The 17,199-nt window shown below is 49.1% G+C and overlaps 1 protein-coding gene across 1 annotated transcript; it reads left to right on the top strand.

Annotated features, from left to right (window-relative positions):
* The first annotated feature begins 996 nt into the window (after positions 1 to 996).
* On the top strand, positions 997 to 15,574 carry RPA2 (replication protein A2). The gene is made up of 9 exons (XM_077838013.1): positions 997 to 1,151; positions 3,247 to 3,350; positions 5,206 to 5,307; positions 5,451 to 5,564; positions 11,094 to 11,168; positions 12,502 to 12,615; positions 12,902 to 13,012; positions 13,466 to 13,560; positions 14,881 to 15,574. Exons 1-9 carry the CDS (start codon positions 1,136 to 1,138, stop codon positions 14,963 to 14,965), a joined length of 816 nt encoding a protein of 271 aa, XP_077694139.1. The 5' UTR covers positions 997 to 1,135; the 3' UTR covers positions 14,966 to 15,574.
* Positions 15,575 to 17,199: the final 1,625 nt, after the last annotated feature.

The following is a 17,199-nucleotide window of genomic DNA, read 5'->3' as shown; positions in this document are numbered from 1 at the left end:
GGGTGCTCAGAGGGGGGCCCCCAGGACACAGCGGGGGGGTGGGGGCCCCCGAGGAATGGGGGGTGCTCAGAGGGGGGCCCCCAGGACACAGCGGGGGGGTGGGGGCCCCCAGGGAATGGGGGGTGCTCAGAGGGGCGCCCCCAGGACGTGGCAGGGGGTGGGGCCCCCAGGGAATTGGGGGGTGTTCAGAGGGGCGCCGGCGGGGGTTGTTGGCTCTCGAGGAATGGGGGGTACTCAGAGGGGCGCCCCCAAGACGCAGCAGGGGGATGGGGGCCCCTGGGGAATAGGGGGGTACTTAGAGGGGCGCCCCCAGGACGCAGCGGGGGGATGGGGGCCCCCAGGGAATGGGGGGTGCTCAGAGGGGCGCCCCCAGGACACAGCGGGGGGGTGGGGGCCCCCAGGGAATGGGGGGTGCTCAGAGGGGCGCCCCCAGGACGCGGCAGGGGTGGGGGCTCCCGGGGAATGGGGGGTGCTCAGAGGGGGGCCCCCAGGACACAGCGAGGGAGTGGGGGCCCCCGGGGAATGGGGGGTGCTCAGAGGGGGGCCGGCGGGGGGTGGGGGCTCCCGGGGAATAGGGGGGTGCTCAGAGGGGGGCCCCCAGGACACAGCGGGGGGGTGGGGGCCCCCAGGGAATGGGGGGTGCTCAGAGGGGCGCCCCCAGGACGCGGCGGGGGGTGGGGCTCCCGGGGGGGGGAGTCCAGGCTCTCTGGTCCGCAGGGCGTGGGCGGGGACTCGGCGCCCGGCCCCGTTTCGCGCCCGAGCCGTGTGGCGGGTAGGACGATAGACGACGTTAACCCCGAAGCCTAACGACAGCAGGGCAAGGCGACGCCCCGCCCGCCGGGGACCCCGCGGCGCGCCCGGCACGTGGCCAGGGCGGGGGCGGAGCTTGTCTGGCGGGCCGGAGCGGGCAGCGCCCGCAGCAAAGATGGCGGCGGCGGCTCAGCCGCTCGCCGGGGCCGCAGCGACCGGAAGGAGCGGACTGCGCCTGCGCCACGCCCGCCACGGTGGGAGCCGATTGGCCGGAGCGCTGCGCGCGCTGCGTGTCGGGCTCGCGGCCTGGGTGGCTGCTTGTGGCGCGCAGAGCCGCGGTGTGGGGCAGGAGCCGAGCGTGTCTGGGGGGTCCGCGGCACCCGCCATGTGGAGCAGCCACGGTGAGGCGGGGCGGGCGGGCAGGGGGATGAGAGGAGGCGGCGGGGGAGGGGCTGGCAGCGCGCTGAGGTGGTGTCGTGGGGGAGGGGCGGGGGTGATGAGGCGGGGGGGTATCAGGGCGGTGAGGTGGTATCTTGGGGAGGGGCGGGGGTGAAGAGGGGGTATCAGGGCGGTGAGGTGGTGTCGTGGGGGAGGGGCGGGGGTGAAGGGGGGGTATCAGGGCGGTGAGGTGGTGTCTTGGGGGAGGGGCGGGGTGAAGGGGGGGTATCAGGGCGATGAGGTGGTGTCGTGGGGGAGGGGCGGGGGCGGGGGTGATGAGGCGGGGGGGTATCAGGGCGGTGAGGTGGTATCTTGGGGGAGGGGCGGGGGTGATGAGGCGGGGGGGTATCAGGGCGGTGAGGTGGTGTCGTGGGGGAGGGGCGGGGTGAAGAGGGGGGTATCAGGGCGATGAGGTGGTGTCGTGGGGGAGGGGCGGGGGCTGGGGTGATGAGGCGGTGGGGGGTATCAGGGCGGTGAGGTGGTGTCGTGGGGGAGGGGCGGGGTGATGAGGCGGGGGGGTATCAGGGCGGTGAGGTGGTGTCGTGGGGGAGGGGCGGGGGTGAAGAGGGGGGTATCAGGGCGGTGAGGTGGTGTCTTGGGGGAGGGGCGGGGTGAAGAGGGGGGTATCAGGGCGATGAGGTGGTGTCGTGGGGGAGGGGCGGGGGCTGGGGTGATGAGGCGGTGGGGGGTATCAGGGCAGTGAGGTGGTGTCGTGGGGGAGGGGCTGGGGCAATGGGGCGGGGGGGGTATCAGGGCAGTGAGGTGGTGTCGTGGGGGAGGGGCAGGGGCGATGAGGAGGTGTCGTGGGGGAGGGGCGGGGTCTGGGGTGATGAGGCGGTGGGGGGTATCAGGGCAGTGAGGTGGTGTCGTGGTGGGGGGGCGGTGAGGCGGGGGGTATCAGGGTGGTGAGGTGGTGTCGTGGAGGGGCTGGGGCGATGAGGCGGGGGGGTATCAGGGTGGTGAGGTGGTGTCGTGGGGGAGGGGCGGGAATGGGGCGATGAGGTGGTAGGGGGTATCAAGGTGGTGAGGTGGTGTCGTGGGGGAGGGGAGAGGGCGGTGGGGGGCATCAGGGCAGTGAGGTGGTGTCGTGGGGGGGGCTGGGGCGATGAGATGGGGGGTATCAGGGCGGTGAGGTGGTGTGGGGGAGGGGCGGGGGCTGGGGTGATGAGGCGGGAGGTATCGATGGTGTCGTGGGGGAGGGGAGGGGGCTGGGGCGATGAGGCGGTGGGGGTATCAGGGCGGTGAGGTGCTGTCATGGGGGAGGGGAGGGGGCGGTGGGGGGTATAAGGGCAGTGAGGTGGTGTCGTGGGGGAGGGGCTGGGGCGATGAAGTGTGCGAGGAGCTGGCAGGTGAGATGGGGAGGGAATGGGGTGATGAAGTGGGGGAGTAGCTGGCAGGGGGTGATGAGGTTGGGTGGTGGGCTGCAGGAGGGGTGATGTGGTGGCGCAGGTAGTGGGTTCCTCTCTCTCCTGGTTGTGGGGCTGGCAGGCATGTGTCTCTCCCTTGTGAGGTTCCTGTAGATGGCTGAGCCCAGGCTGCTGCTCCTCTCCATGGCCTGCTGCCCGGCATCCCCATGAGCTCAGCTTTCTGGTCCCTCCTCTGAGCTTTGATGGGGTTTGGACTTGGGTGCAGGTTAAAAATACAGGAGGCTGGGGAGCAAGGCTTGGGGTGGGGGGAGTGTTATCCTCCTGTCTCTCCTGATGGAACCACCTCAACTCCAGTGTGGAGCCTCATGTTGTTTGTCGGTGGTGCCAGCACTCACTGTTTTATCACAAGTTGAATAACATTTGGAGCTTTTTTAAAGCTCCGGTTCCTGGAGTTATGTGAACATGTGAGAATCTCAGCTTTCCCTCTAGTGGACATGGTTGCTGGAAAAAACCTGAAATTATGACTCCAAAAGCTCAAAAATTATAATGTAAATAAACCCCCCCAAACTTACTATATTTTGTCTAATTTTAAGCCAATTGCTTGACTTTTTTGGGTGTAATTTATGGCTTTTGAACATTTGGGGTTGGCAGCACTGTGTTATTAACCCTGATTCTTTCCCCTCGTCCCCAGGTGGCTTTGAGAGTGGCTATGGAGGGTCTGCAATTAGTGGGGGATACACACAATCCCCAGGGGGGTTTGGATCTCCTGCAGCCACCCAGGGAGAAAAGAAACAGGTATGTGGTGCTTCCTAATCCAGATAAGGATTTGAGAATGGGAGAGTAGGGTTTAGCCCACAGGTGCCTGGTCATACTGGGGAGGTCCCCTTGGGAGTTTTAGTCTCTACATTTCTGTCATGAGAATGAGAAGGGTTATCTACACCTCCCCTAGCACAGAACAAATTGTGCAGCGTTAGGAACAAACTTCTCAATATAACATTTAATTGGGAAGCAGTGATGGGAGGAGTACAGCAGCCTAGGAGCTACCACTGATTTGTTTTGTGAGTTTGGGCAAGTAATTTATACTCTACTTTGATTTCCCCATGCAGAATAGCTATTTACCTCACTCACAGGGTATTGTGGCTTAATTAAACTTCACAGCTGTGCTATAGCTGCAACCATCATTTTATGACTACTGACCTGGTTACACTAAACCTGGCTGAGCTGTGTCCACTCTGGATCCCCCCCCCCCCATCAAAAGAATGTATAAAATACTCCTTTGTCTTAACACCTACCATGTTGCCTACTGTGTTTGTATCAGGGAAAACTAGGAGAGCTATCCCATATGTTCTCAGCAGAGGATAATGGAGCACGAAGGACATGCACCTGGACCAATACCAAGAGTGCATAGGAAAAGCTGTAAGGAAGGAGGAGGACAGCCTGTTACAACCCTGTTACGCAAACTTAGTTAGGCTGTCCCTTCTACGTAGTAAAAAACGAACCCAGTGTTATTACTTGGAGGAGGAAGACGACCGTGTGCCAGCCTAGGCCACTAGGAAGGGCAGCCCATACGTAACTGTTGTGATTCCTAAAGGTATCAATTTGTGAGTGAACTCAAACCATGGTTAGAGCTGCCTGTGGCACTAACTGGTCACAGACTCAGTTAAAAATCATTATGCTGACATGGCCTCAATATTTGTAAATCACTTTGAACATCTCAGTCTCAACATGAGTCAGCAATGCAATGCTGTTGCAAAAAAAGCAAATGCAATTTTAGGCTGTATTAACTGAGGCATAGCATGCAGATCACAGGAGGTGATGGTACTGCTCTACTCAGGGCTAGTTAGGCCTCAGCTGGAGTGCTGTGTCCAGTTTTGGTCACCAGTGTATAGAAAGCATGTAAAGAAACTGGAAAGGATCCAGAGGCGAGCAGCAAAGATGATCAGAGGGGTGGAGTGCAAGCCGTATAAGCAAAGGCTGAAGAAAGTGGGTATGTTTAGTTAGGGAAAGAGTAAATTGAGGGGGAACATGATAGCAGTCTTCAAATTCTTGAAAGACTGCCATAAAAACGATGAAGAACAGTTGTTCTCTCTTGCCACAGAGGGCAGGACAAGAAGCAATGGGTTCAATCTACAGCATAGCAGATTTAGATTAAATCTCAGGAAAAATTTCTGAACTGTAAGAACAGGAGGACAATGGAACAGACGCCTAGGGAGGTTGTAGAAGCTCCTTCACTGGAGGTTTTCAAAAGGAGGCTGGATAGCCATCTGTCTTGGATGGTTTAGACAACAAATCCTGCAGGGAGTTAGACTCACTAGATGACCTTTGTGGTCCCTTCTAACGCTATGATTCTAGCAGGACCTTTGGTCTGACCCAGTGGGGCTAGTCTTATATTCTTATGATCTAAAGTGCTTTGCTGAGAATTAACCACAACAGTGTTACTGGTTTATGCTGACTTCATAAGAAACATACAGAAGTTATGGAGACACAGTCTTACTCTTTGGGTAAAAGTGCTTATAGTACCTAACTTAAGACTTTAAAAAGTGTATTTCAGTATTTACAATTTGTGGAAAAATAAAATTTCTAGTTTTGTTTTTTCTTTTCAAAGATCAAAAGGTGAAATTTTCAGTCTTCTTTAAATTCTCTTTTGCAGAGATCCCGATCCCAGAATATTGTGCCATGTACAGTGTCTCAGTTACTTGCTGCTGAGCAGATTGATGAGACATTCAAGATCCGAGAAGTAGAGATCTCGCAGGTAAGTGAAAAATGCTGCTGAGTAGGTATTTGTTGTGCAAATGGGTGGGAGAGAAGGTGGTGGTGTGTAAGTGTTAAATCTTAAACTTCTTTGGTCCTAAGTTTTTCCCAAGTAAACTGATCTCAGTTTCTTTTTCAATGCAGGTTGTTATCATGGGGATAATCAGACAGGCAGAGAAAGCACCAACCAACATCCTCTACAAAATAGATGATATGACTGCAGCCCCAATGGATGTCAGACAGTGGGTTGATACTGATGTAAGCACCAACTGAGGTTTAGCGTTGAGACGCTAAGTGTGAATTCTGATATTTTCTTTCCAGGAATGATGGAAGAAATAGTATTTACCTTGTAAATGTAAACTAAGCCCATAGTATAGCTGATCAGCAGGACTACAGACTGATGTCACAAGTTTAAACTCAATTAAATATCTCACTGACTGCTTTTTTTAAACTGAAAAGACACAAAGGCCCAGATTCACATAGGTACTTAGGAACTCATGTCATAGAATCATAGAATATCAGGGTTGGAAGGGACCTCAGGAGGTCATTTAGTCCAACCCCCTGCTCAAAGCAGGACCAATCCCCAATTAAATTATCCCAGCCAGGGCTTTGTCAAGCCTGACCTTAAAAACTTCTAAGGAAGGAGATTCTGCCACCTCCCTAGGTAATGCATTCCAGTGTTTCACCACCCTCCTAGTGAAGAAGTTTTTCCTAATATCCAACCTAAACCTCCCCCACTGCAACTTGAGACCATTACTCCTTGTCCTGTCCTCTTCTACCACTGAGAATAGTCTAGAACCACCCTCTCTGGAACCACCTCTCAGGTAGTTGAAAGCAGCTATCAAATCCCCCCTCATTCTTCTCTTCTGCAGACTAAACAATCCCAGTTCCCTCAGCCTCTCCTCATAAGTCATGTGTTCCAGACCCCTAATCATTTTTGTTGCCCTTCGCTGGACTCTCTCCAATTTATCCACGTCCTTCTTGTAGTGTGGGGCCCAAAACTGGACACAGTACTCCAGATGAGGCCTCACCAATGTCGAATAGAGGGGAACGATCACGTCCCTCGATCTGCTCACTATGCCACAACTTATACATCCCAAAATGCCATTGGCCTTCTTGGCAACAAGGGCACACTGCTGACTCATATCCAGCTTCTCGTCCACTGTCACCCCTAGGTCCTTTTCCGCAGAACTGCTGCCTAGCCATTCGGTCCCTAGTCTGTAGCTGTGCATTGGGTTCTTCCATCCTAAGTGCAGGACCCTGCACTTATCCTTATTGAACCTCATCAGATTTCTTTTGGCCCAATCCTCCAATTTGTCTAGGTCCCTCTGTATCCTATCCCTGCCCTCCAGCATATCTACCACTCCTCCCAGTTTAGTATCATCCGCAAATTTGCTGAGAGTGCAATCCACACCATCCTCCAGATCATTTATGAAGATATTGAACAAAACCGGCCCCAGGACCGACCCCTGGGGCACTCCACTTGACACCGGCTGCCAACTAGACGTGGAGCCATTGATCACTACCCGTTGAGCCCGACAATCTAGCCAACTTTCTACCCACCTTATAGTGCATTCATCCAGCCCATACTTCTTTAACTTGCTGACAAGAATACTGTGGGAGACAGTGTCAAAAGCTTTGCTAAAGTCAAGAAACAATACATCCACTGCTTTCCCTTCATCCACAGAACCAGTAATCTCATCATAGAAGGCAATTAGATTAGTCAGGCATGACCTTCCCTTGGTGAATCCATGCTGACTGTTCCTGATCACTTTCCTCTCATGTAAGTGCTTCAGGATTGATTCCTAGAGGACCTGCTCCATGATTTTTCCGGGGACTGAGGTGAGGCTGACTGGCCTGTAGTTCCCAGGATCCTCCTTCTTCCCTTTTTTAAAGATTGGCACTACATTAGCCCTTTTCCAGTCATCTGGGACTTCCCCCCGTTCGTCACGAGTTTTCAAAGATAATGGCCAATGGCTCTGCAATCACAGCCGCCAATTCCTTTAGCACTCTCGGATGCAACTCGTCCGGCCCCATGGACTTGTGCACGTCCAGCTTTTCTAAATAGTCCCTAACCACCTCTTTCTCCACAGAGGGCTGGCCATCTACTCCCCATGTTGTGATGCCCAGCGCAGCAGTCTGGGAGCTGTCCTTGTTAGTGAAGACAGAGGCAAAAAAAGCATTGAGCACATTAGCTTTTTCCACATCCTCTGTCACTAGGTTGCCTCCCTCATTCAGTAAGGGGCCCACGCTTTCCTTGGCTTTCTTCTTGTTGCCAACATACCTGAAGAAACCCTTCTTGTTACTCTTGACATCTCTTGCTAGCTGCAGCTCCAGGTGCGATTTGGCCCTCCTGATTTCATTCCTACATGCCCGAGCAATATTTTTATACTCTTCCCTGGTCATATGTCCAACCTTCCACTTCTTCTGAGCTTCTTTTTTATGTTTAAGATCCCCTAGGATTTCACCATTAAGCCAAGCTGGTCGCCTGCCATATTTACTATTCTTTCGACTCATCGGGATGGTTTGTCCCTGTAACCTCAACAGGGATTCCTTGAAATACAGCCAGCTCTCCTGGACTCCTTTCCCCTTCATGTTAGTCCCCCAGGGGATCCTACCCATCCGTTCCCTGAGGGAGTCGAAGTCCAGGGTCTGTATCCTGCTGCTTACCTTTCTTCCCTGTGTCAGGATCCTGAACTCAACCAACTCATGGTCACTGCCTCCCAGATTCCCATCCACTTTTGCTTCCCCCACTAATTCTTCCCGGTTTGTGAGCAGCAGGTCAAGAAACGCTCCCCCCCTAGTTGGCTCCTCTAGGACTTGCACCAGGAAATTGTCCCCTATGCTTTCCAAAAACTTCCTGGATTGTCTATGCACCGCTGTATTGCTCTCCCAGCAGATATCAGGAAAATTAAAGTCACCCATGAGAACCAGGGCATGCGATCTAGTAGCTTCTGCGAGTTGCCGGAAGAAAGCCTCATCCCCCCTGGTCCGGTGGTCTATAGCAGACTACCACACTACATCACTCTTGTTGCTCACACTTCTAAACTTAATCCAGAGACACTCAGGTTTTTCTGCAGTTTCATACCGGAGCTCTGAGCAGTCATACTGCTCCCTTACATACAGTGCTACTCCCCCACCTTTTCTGCCCTGCCTGTCCTTCCTGAACAGTTTATAACCATCCATTTAGGTGCCACTGACATTCTTAAAACTATTGTCCAGCTGCTGCCTAACCCTGTAGGTGCTTATGTTTCCACTGGTGAGCATGTGCAAAGCCACCCAGTCCTGACACTACCCCATGGCTAATGAGCAGCTTGGAGCCCTCGTTCAAGCCAAAACTGCAGAGCAATTCTCAAATTAGGCTTTCCCCCACCTATCTTGCCAGACGAGCCCAATCTGGCAGGTGTGCTCAGAGTATGTCTAACCCTCACAAAAGACTGGGGGTGGGGAAGGAAGCAAGTGAATGTTCCAGGCTCAGGTGTGTGTGTCTGTCTGTCCCAGAATACCCAGTAGTTAGGTTAGGATGTGGGAGATACAAGTTTGAATCCCCACTTTGCCTGGTGTGAAGCAGGAAATTGACCCTGACTTGCCCACTATTGGTTACAACACCCTCCCAGTTATATCTCTGGCTTTTCATGAAAGGGCTTATCTGACTTGGGGGCCTAACTCCAGGAGAGGGCTCATGGCTGAGGATCCTGAGCGGAGACAGGTGCTTCCCTCTGGGCCATAAGCCCTGCCTCTTTCCTTTGTATTTCACTCTTGGCTGGCTTAGACATCTCCCTGCTCAGCTTACTGGCTTCTGAGAATCCCTGTCTTAGATGTGTAACTCTCCATATAAGATGTGAGAAGCCTGGTTGTCTAACTCGGGGCTGAGAATATCACTAAGTAGCAGGGATCTAGGAGTCCATCATTGCAATGCCTGGGCAATTCCTTTGTGAATCTAGCCACGAATGCCTGATCTGATCCCAGATATGTTGAGGTACTTCTTAGTAATACTTCCTTTGAATAGGTCTATTATTGAGCACTGGAAAATTCTCCTTTACCTATTCTACATGTACTTATTGCATGGGAGTTTTTGTGTTCTGAGAACAGAAGAGATCCCCCAGTGGATAATTTGGCTGTATCAAAAGAGACTTGTTATCAGTGCTTTATCTGACCTATGTAAACCTAAAAGAGCATCCCTCTCGCAGGGACATTTAGTGTTCCTGGGGAATTATTCTCTTGCACGCCCAACATTGTAATATATATGCTTCAGGATGTTGATGATGGGGCAAGGTTCTTAAAGAATGTTGTTCCTTAACCAAACTGAAGAAGAACATGAGCACGTCTTCCTCTTCCCCTTCCCTTTTTTAAAAAATAAAAACACTCCTGGTGCCTCTGGGGACTTAGTTTGATTACCTACTGGTGTCATACATGGCTGTGCTTAGGCAAGCCTAAAACATGTACACTGATGAGTTGCTTGTCTTATTCTCACATACACTAAGCCAGTTTGTTCTCAACCAGGGGTATACTTAGCAGTACCAGGCGGTATATCAGCTCATCTGAATATTTGCCTAGTTTTACAACAGGCTACATAAACACTAGTGAAGTCAGTACAAACTAAAATTTCATACAGATAATGATTTGTTTATACTGCTCAGTATGCTATACACTGAATGTTCCGGGGGCGGGGGGGGAGAGATGTCCATCTGTCCCAGAATACCCAGTAGTTAGGACACTTATACGGGATGTGGGAGATACAAATTTGAATCCACACTTTGCCTGATTGGGTATAACTGGGAGGGTGTTGTCTCTTTGGCTTTTCATGAGAGAGCTGAAATGTAAGTACAATATTTTTATTCCAATTGAATTATAATTATATGGTAAAAATGATAAAGGAAGCAATTTTTCAGTAATAGTGTGCTGTGACGCTTATATTTTTATGTCTGATTTTGTAAGCAAGTAGTTTTTAAGTCAGGTGAAACTTGGGGTATGCAAGACAAATCAGACTCCTGAAAGGGGTACAGTAGTCTGGAAAGGTTGAGAGTCACTGTACTAAGCTTATCATTTGAAGAGATGGAATCCCTCTCTATCCTGAAACCACTTTATCTTAAACTAAGGCATGTCTCTAGTTTCCTTAGACTCTCCCATACCAATATAGTAATGTAGGCTGGCATTGACTGACACTTAAGAGACGTTACAACATATAACTACAGGCAATACCTAGCCAAGGTGAGCAAGTTTGAGACAATTAGACGCTGTAAACTTGAAGTGCAGTCAGCAGAATGAGAGGCGGTTTTATGTCTTCCCCAAGACCTGCAGTCAATGTATATGGCTGTATAATTGAATCTTCGTGTACAAAACATTTTTTCTCTCCTGTTGCTATATGAAAGACCGTCGAAATGGGGCAAACTGACTGTATGAAGGACATAGTGTAACTGACTAAACAAAGTGCTGTGAAATGCACAATGTAAACAAATAGAGACATGTTTTCTCCTACTGTTTCAGCTACAGTGATCATTAGGGTTACTTGTAACAACAATAGTTGATTTAGTTGGGGATTGGTCCTGCTTTGAGCAGGGGGTTGGACTAGATGACCTCCTGAGGTCCCTTCCATCCTTGATATTCTATGATTCTATGAGTAGGTAAGAGAACTTCCAAACAGGAATGTGTAGCTTTTTTAAAAAAGATGGGTGTCTCTCTTTATGTAACTTAATATTGCTAATAACTGAGAAAGGAAATACAAGGACTAAGCAAATCTTTTCTCCTTTTCTCTCTCCCCCCCCCCACCCCCACCCCCTTTATAAGGAGGCAGGGAGTGAGAATGTTGTGGTGCCCCCAGGAACTTACGTGAAAGTGGCTGGTCATCTTCGATCATTCCAGGTAGAATCCTGTTCTTTACTTGTATGACTTCTTCTAAATAGCGAGGCTGAAGTGATTGCTGAAGGCTTGGTGCTCCCTATCTGCTGCTTCTAACAGGGCCTGCTTAGGGATTCTATTGCATCCTGTCTGGGAGCCTGACTGTGTTCCACCCAAGTCTATAGCAGCTCCATTGGCTTCAGTGAGGCTTGATCAGGTCCCTGGTGAAACACAGTTCAGAGGCAACATTTAATTTTAGACAAACCTTGTCACCTACCAGCACAGCCAATGCCTGCCTTCAGGAATCTGTTCCCAGCTTGGCTACTAACTATTCTGCCTTCTTACAAATGTTGCATTAATAGGTGGCCATTCCAGACACCCTGATAACAATTCATATCAACAAATATATTTCCATCCAACATGACATGCACACGATTCATTTTTATCATAGATTAGTAACTAGTTACACCCACCCCTGCCACTGTATCTGCAATAGTAAACGTAAGGGGAAAATCTCTCCCCTCAAACTGTCCCCTTCTCAAATGCAAGAGAGAGGAGAACCTTCAAGTCATGCTGCATGGCTCAACAAGTTGTTTGCTACTGACTAAAGTAATTGGCGCCAATATCTAATCTCTCAGCATCACTTTGACCTCTCATAATGTCGCTCATATGATGCCTTTGTTTGTATGGTAGTAGTTTCCAGAGGCTCCACTCAGGTTACTGGGGAACCCATTGTGCTAGGCACCACACAAATGTATGGTTCCTGCCTCAGCAAGACTGCAGCCGAAGAAAGGAGCTGAGCAGTCGTCATTTCAGTAACATAATAAGCACTTATATGGCACTGTACATGTAAAACACAGTACAGATACTAGTTTGCTTGAAAGCAAGCCTCTGCGGTTTTTTTCCCCTCAAACTTCTGACTTAAAAGAAAAGGCACTATTTTGCCCCTCTGTTAATACAACTTTAAAAAGGGGATGAGTTCTAATTCTCTATATAGTATTAACACTGCTTTTAAATGGGCACTGGTATACTGGACTTTCCAGGATTCTTTCTCTGCTGTGGACAGCCACTGCCACCTTGACTGTACAGTGCTATTGGGGTGGGGTGGTGGTATATCTTTGAGATAAATTACTCCCATGAAGGTCTGTCACATTCATATAATGTGAATCTGTTCCTGGGGAAGTTTCAGATTAGGGGTAACTTCCATAACTTTGTCACTGATTTTATGGAAACAAACACCGTTCCCATCACTGTCCCTCTGCTCTTTAGGGCTGTGGTTGCAATGTGTTTTTGCAGATACATTAAACACGTTCCTAGTGTTGTAATCTCCCCAATTGCTTTTTTTCCTCTCCAAAAGAATAAGAAGAGCCTGGTAGCATTTAAGATCATGCCTCTTGAAGATATGAATGAGTTCACCACACACTTATTGGAAATCGTCAATGCACATATGGTCCTCAGAAAAAGCATCATGGTATGTCCTTGTGTCTCTTCTCTGCTCCAGCCCTTATGCAGAACAATGTTCCAGGCTGCCTCCATAAGAGGTTCTTGGAGGAAGTGGGGTTTAATGTGGCAGCATAGATAACTTCAGGAAGTAGGAGGTTGCTGTGATCATGATGCAGTCACCCTGGCTTTCCCAGAGAGATTTTTGCCACTGTGGTACAGCCAACCTCCACTAGTCTCTATTTGGGATCACTCTGTCTTATTATTGTGGCCTTGAAGTAGCTTGTGACCACAACTGTTTTATTCTGTAATTTTAGACAACATCAAAAATGCCTCAGTCTCTGGGCTCCTTTGGAATGGGTGATATGGCAAGCTATGGATGTGGTAGTAGTGTGCCAGTGAATGGACTTACAGCACATCAGAGTCAGGTATGTGTGAACAGTAATTTGCCATTACAGCAATCGCTGAGTGATGATGAATGCAATGTGATATAGGACAAATCAAAGATTAGTTATTACATAAAGGTCATATTCTAGCCTTCATCTTTTTTGTAACCCTTCCATTGACTGGTGGGAGTTCAGCCATAGCCTGAAGGTAGTAAGTCGTGCTAAACTTATGGCAGACTCAAGAGCTGCAACTAGAAATGGAATTCAGCTCTCCCTGTGGAAGGAATGTCTCTTCAGACTCTCCAGTAATAGGAAAAGTTGCAAGCATTCTGCAAATGGAGGCAATAAATTTGTGCTCAGTAATAGCAACATGCATGGAGTGGAGGCAATGCTGTCTGGAGTTTTTTACCTAAGTCTGTGGGAACATGAAATGGAAGAGTCTGATGTGCTCTTGAGTGTACTGCTAACCATGTCTATAACTTCTTACTTTGTCAGGTGTTAAATTTGATTAAAAGCTGCTCTGATCCAGAAGGCTTGAGCCTGAAGGAGCTGAAATCCCAACTACATAACATCAATATAATAACAATCAAGTAAGTATATAGAGACAAAGGATGTTCTGGAAACCAAAGCTGTCTTCCCTGAACCTACTTAGTAGTACCTGACAAACAGAGAGTGTGATAAAGAAATGCACTGGCTCACTGTAGCATGCACTAGTGCTGGGACTCCAGATGTAGCCTCACTTAACTTGATGGATGGAACAGTAGTGAGTGTTGGGGCATACATCCCATTAATTCTTTCAGGTCAAGAATCTTTTTCCTCAGCATATCTGTGTAGAATTAATGGTGCATTGCTATTACCAAGGTATTGGTGGGATACTCACTCTCATCCATTATTCACAATAGAGGTTAATTTGAAAAGACTTCTCTAAAACAGAGGTGCCCTTTTAGCAGGTAGCTGTCACAGAATGATTTCATCTGAGGACTTAATAGGCTTAAAGGTGAATTCCAGAGATCTTGCTAAAAACTCAACTTATCTGGGAAGATTCTCGGAAAGGGATGGGTCTATCCCAGACAGAACAGCACTGTCTTTAAACAGTTTGATATCCTGAAATGTTTGTTTACTATGCACTCCCTGGCTTCTCTGCCACAGCAGTATTGTACCCCCTGCCCTTCCCTCCCTCCACGTTAACATAGAGCAAGATCCATTATCTTCCCACACTTTCCTTTCGCACTGACCAGTTTCTCATGCTTGGTGTCAGCCCAGATCTAAACATTTCTTAAAACTTCAGCAAGATGAGCTGAGTAGCTGGGGTTGAGTGGGACACCGATGAGCTGTATCACCTTGTAATACTGTTTTTACATTTGTGTAAGTTACTTGTGACTGAAAGTAGTATGGACAGTATGTCTGTTTCTGTTACGTATTTGAATTTGAAGCCCATCTTGCATATCCTGGATATCAGGCAGAATTTAGTGAGGTGGACTGGCTTTTTTCTTCCTTACTGTCTCTTACCCTCTCCTCGCCTGACCCAGCCTCCCTGAGTGTTGGGAAGGTGGTGGGGCTCAGCATGTCATTTTAAATCTTGCCATTTTCCATATCCCATCTCAGTTTGCAACAGGTAGCCATAGCTACTTCCTCTAGCTGAACAATGTTAAGTGGTGGTGTTTTCCTCCCATAGATGGCAGGGGCTGGAAGCTATTGGGTGGGCCACGTAGGCTTGCCCTTGGGAAGGTGTGTGCTCATCCTGAACAACTTCGTTTCCCTTTGACACACGGAGCAACTGGGCTTGCTGTGGAGGAAGGGCTGCTGAGGCATTTGCATGGGATGCTGGAGGAGAGCAGTGGCAATGATCTGAGGACATGCACCCCAAAAAGAAGCTGTCGATAATGAAATGGTGGTTTTTTCTTCCTCAGGCAAGCGGTTGAATTTCTTAGCAGTGAGGGACACATCTATTCCACTGTGGATGACGATCACTATAAATCTACAGATGCCGAATAAAGGTGCTTCTGAGAGTTGCCCTATCTTGCTGGGTTTGGTTCCATGCAAGCACCAATCTATGCTGTAATTACAGTACTATGTGTACATATCTTAAAGTAGCTCTACCAAGCTTTTCTCTGCAGAAGGTGATCTCTGCTACTTACATCTCTTGAAAGTTGCAGTTACTCTGTGAGCATCCAGAATTCTCAAAACAAGAGCAGCAAAGTAAATGTACAGTATTCCCCTAACCAGACTCAAATAATATAATGAGACAAAGTGACTAAAGCTTAACCAGGTGTTCGGGGGAGAAGTGACATCCGTGTGAAGAACTGGAAGCTTCAGAGCCTTTGTTCATCTAGTATCCGTCTCATACAGCACCACTGGTAAGAAGGGGAGAGAGTGGGTCTGCGCAGCCATGTCACTGGCAGATTGTTCTGAAATGGCTTCTCAGCTTGGCCAGCCTTCAGCCTGTTTAGTTGATAAAGGTGGGATATTCTTAGATAGCCTGCCAAGGTACAGTGCTTAAGAATAGTCTACTTTCTGCACTTCTTACATCTATATTTGTATTACAGGATGATCCTGTTAATGAAACTTTTGATATTCCAATAAAGCTTTTTAGTTTGTGATGGATGTGCTTGTGGGCAGTGGTGGATTAATGATTTTGCTGCCCCAGGCCCTGAAATAATTGCCCCCTTCCCCCCACCCCCCGCAGCTCCCGGCCCCCCCGCCACAGCTCACCTCCAGTCCGCCTCGTCCCCTGAGCACGCTGCTGGGTCCTGCTCCTCCCTGCTCCCTGCCTGTGCTTGTGCACGAAACAGCTTCGCGAAGGAGGGGAGTAGCGGGGGGAACGCGGCACGCTCAGGAGAGGAGGTGGGGCCGGGGTGGGGGTTTGGGGAAGGGGACCAATAGGGGCGGGGAAGGGGTGGAGTTGGGGCAGGGCTGGGGGTGGAGGGTGCAAACAGGTGCTGGGAGAAGCAGCCTCTGGCTGCTATTATAAATTTGCTGGCCTAGGCGTTAATACACCGCTGCTTGTGGGGGGCATTCTCAAAGGTAGAAAAGCTTCCACCTTGATGGAACTTACCCCTGGCATATTCCCTGAACTGAATAAACAGGTTCTGTACTTTCTCCCACTGCAATGGAAAATGCATGAGGCCTTTGGAGTAAACTTTTTTAAAGGGTTAAACTTTCACAAAAACTGTGAACACAGTAGAAAGTTCAGAAACTAAATGTAACACTCCAGGATTTTTGTCTTTATTAAAAACAAAGACAACTTAAAAAGTTCCAATTCTGCTGATGACCCATGTGGTGCTCACTACACAGTTCATCATGTTGAACTTTTTTCTCTCTTAAAAAAAAAAAAATTCCTACTTTAAAAACAAAAATAAAGCACTAATATTTAGGAAATGCCAGAATTAAGGTTGCCTATATAAACTCTGCTTGAGCCCCTGGTGCTTATGCATCATCAGAACTATTTCTGTGACCATTTCATATTTTTTTTCCACAGGGCCTGATTTTTCTTGTTTTTCAGCACTTTGTGTATTCACAGCTTCCCCCTGACTTCAGTAGCAAAAATGAGTGCTTGTCAGGGCCCATGTATCTCATGTTGGGCACCCAGAACGTGAGGAACACATAGTGACCCTCTGGGAGAAGTTTGGTTTAAATGACTTGCCCAGCATCAGGAAGAGCTATCTGGTGGAGGCTGGAATGGAATCATTTTCCAGGGTAGCATTCAACTGCTGTAACTATGAGTCCCCTGCCTCATTTGCTACTACCCACCTTCCAACTTCTGCAACAAACAAGGCTGGGATGCTATAGATAATAGCGTCCTTCACTACACAACCCTGATTGAGTCTCTGAGCAACATCTGTCCTGTGCACTGAATGAGGCAAGGGTCCTGTGACCAAAAAAAAAAAAGGGGGTGGGGGCATGTGTTCATGTATTACAGACTATCATGATTGAACCTGGGTTGTAATTGGCAACCTTAAATCTGGCAGTTCTACATTTCAGTTGCTTCAGTTCGCAATGTTAATGTTTTTGATGTAGGCCTTTTGTATGTAAACGAGAGCAAGATTTTACTGTTCTTTTGGCACCGCAGAAGCTGTCCAGCTTCGGGAGCTGGATTCTTCCGTGTTCACACATCAACAGAACTGGCTTTGCCCTCTAGTGTCTTCAGATACTGCTCTCAGTTACACCTGTGCAAGCCCACTAAATGCAATATTCTGTTCAGGTTATTGTAGCAGCAGAGGTGTAGCCAA

The sequence above is a fragment of the Eretmochelys imbricata genome, chromosome 19, assembly GCF_965152235.1.
Source record: "Eretmochelys imbricata isolate rEreImb1 chromosome 19, rEreImb1.hap1, whole genome shotgun sequence".
NCBI classification, from domain to species: Eukaryota; Metazoa; Chordata; order Testudines; family Cheloniidae; genus Eretmochelys; species Eretmochelys imbricata.
This window is presented reverse-complemented; position numbering and strand designations above follow the sequence as displayed.

Bases quoted from the DNA above. Each gene is read 5' to 3' on its own strand.
- RPA2 (XM_077838013.1), top strand. The intron at 5,565-11,093 runs GTAAGCACCAAC...CCCCTTTATAAG, and splicing joins GACAGTGGGTTGATACTGAT to GAGGCAGGGAGTGAGAATGT. The intron at 13,561-14,880 runs GTAAGTATATAG...TTTCTTCCTCAG, and splicing joins ATCAATATAATAACAATCAA to GCAAGCGGTTGAATTTCTTA.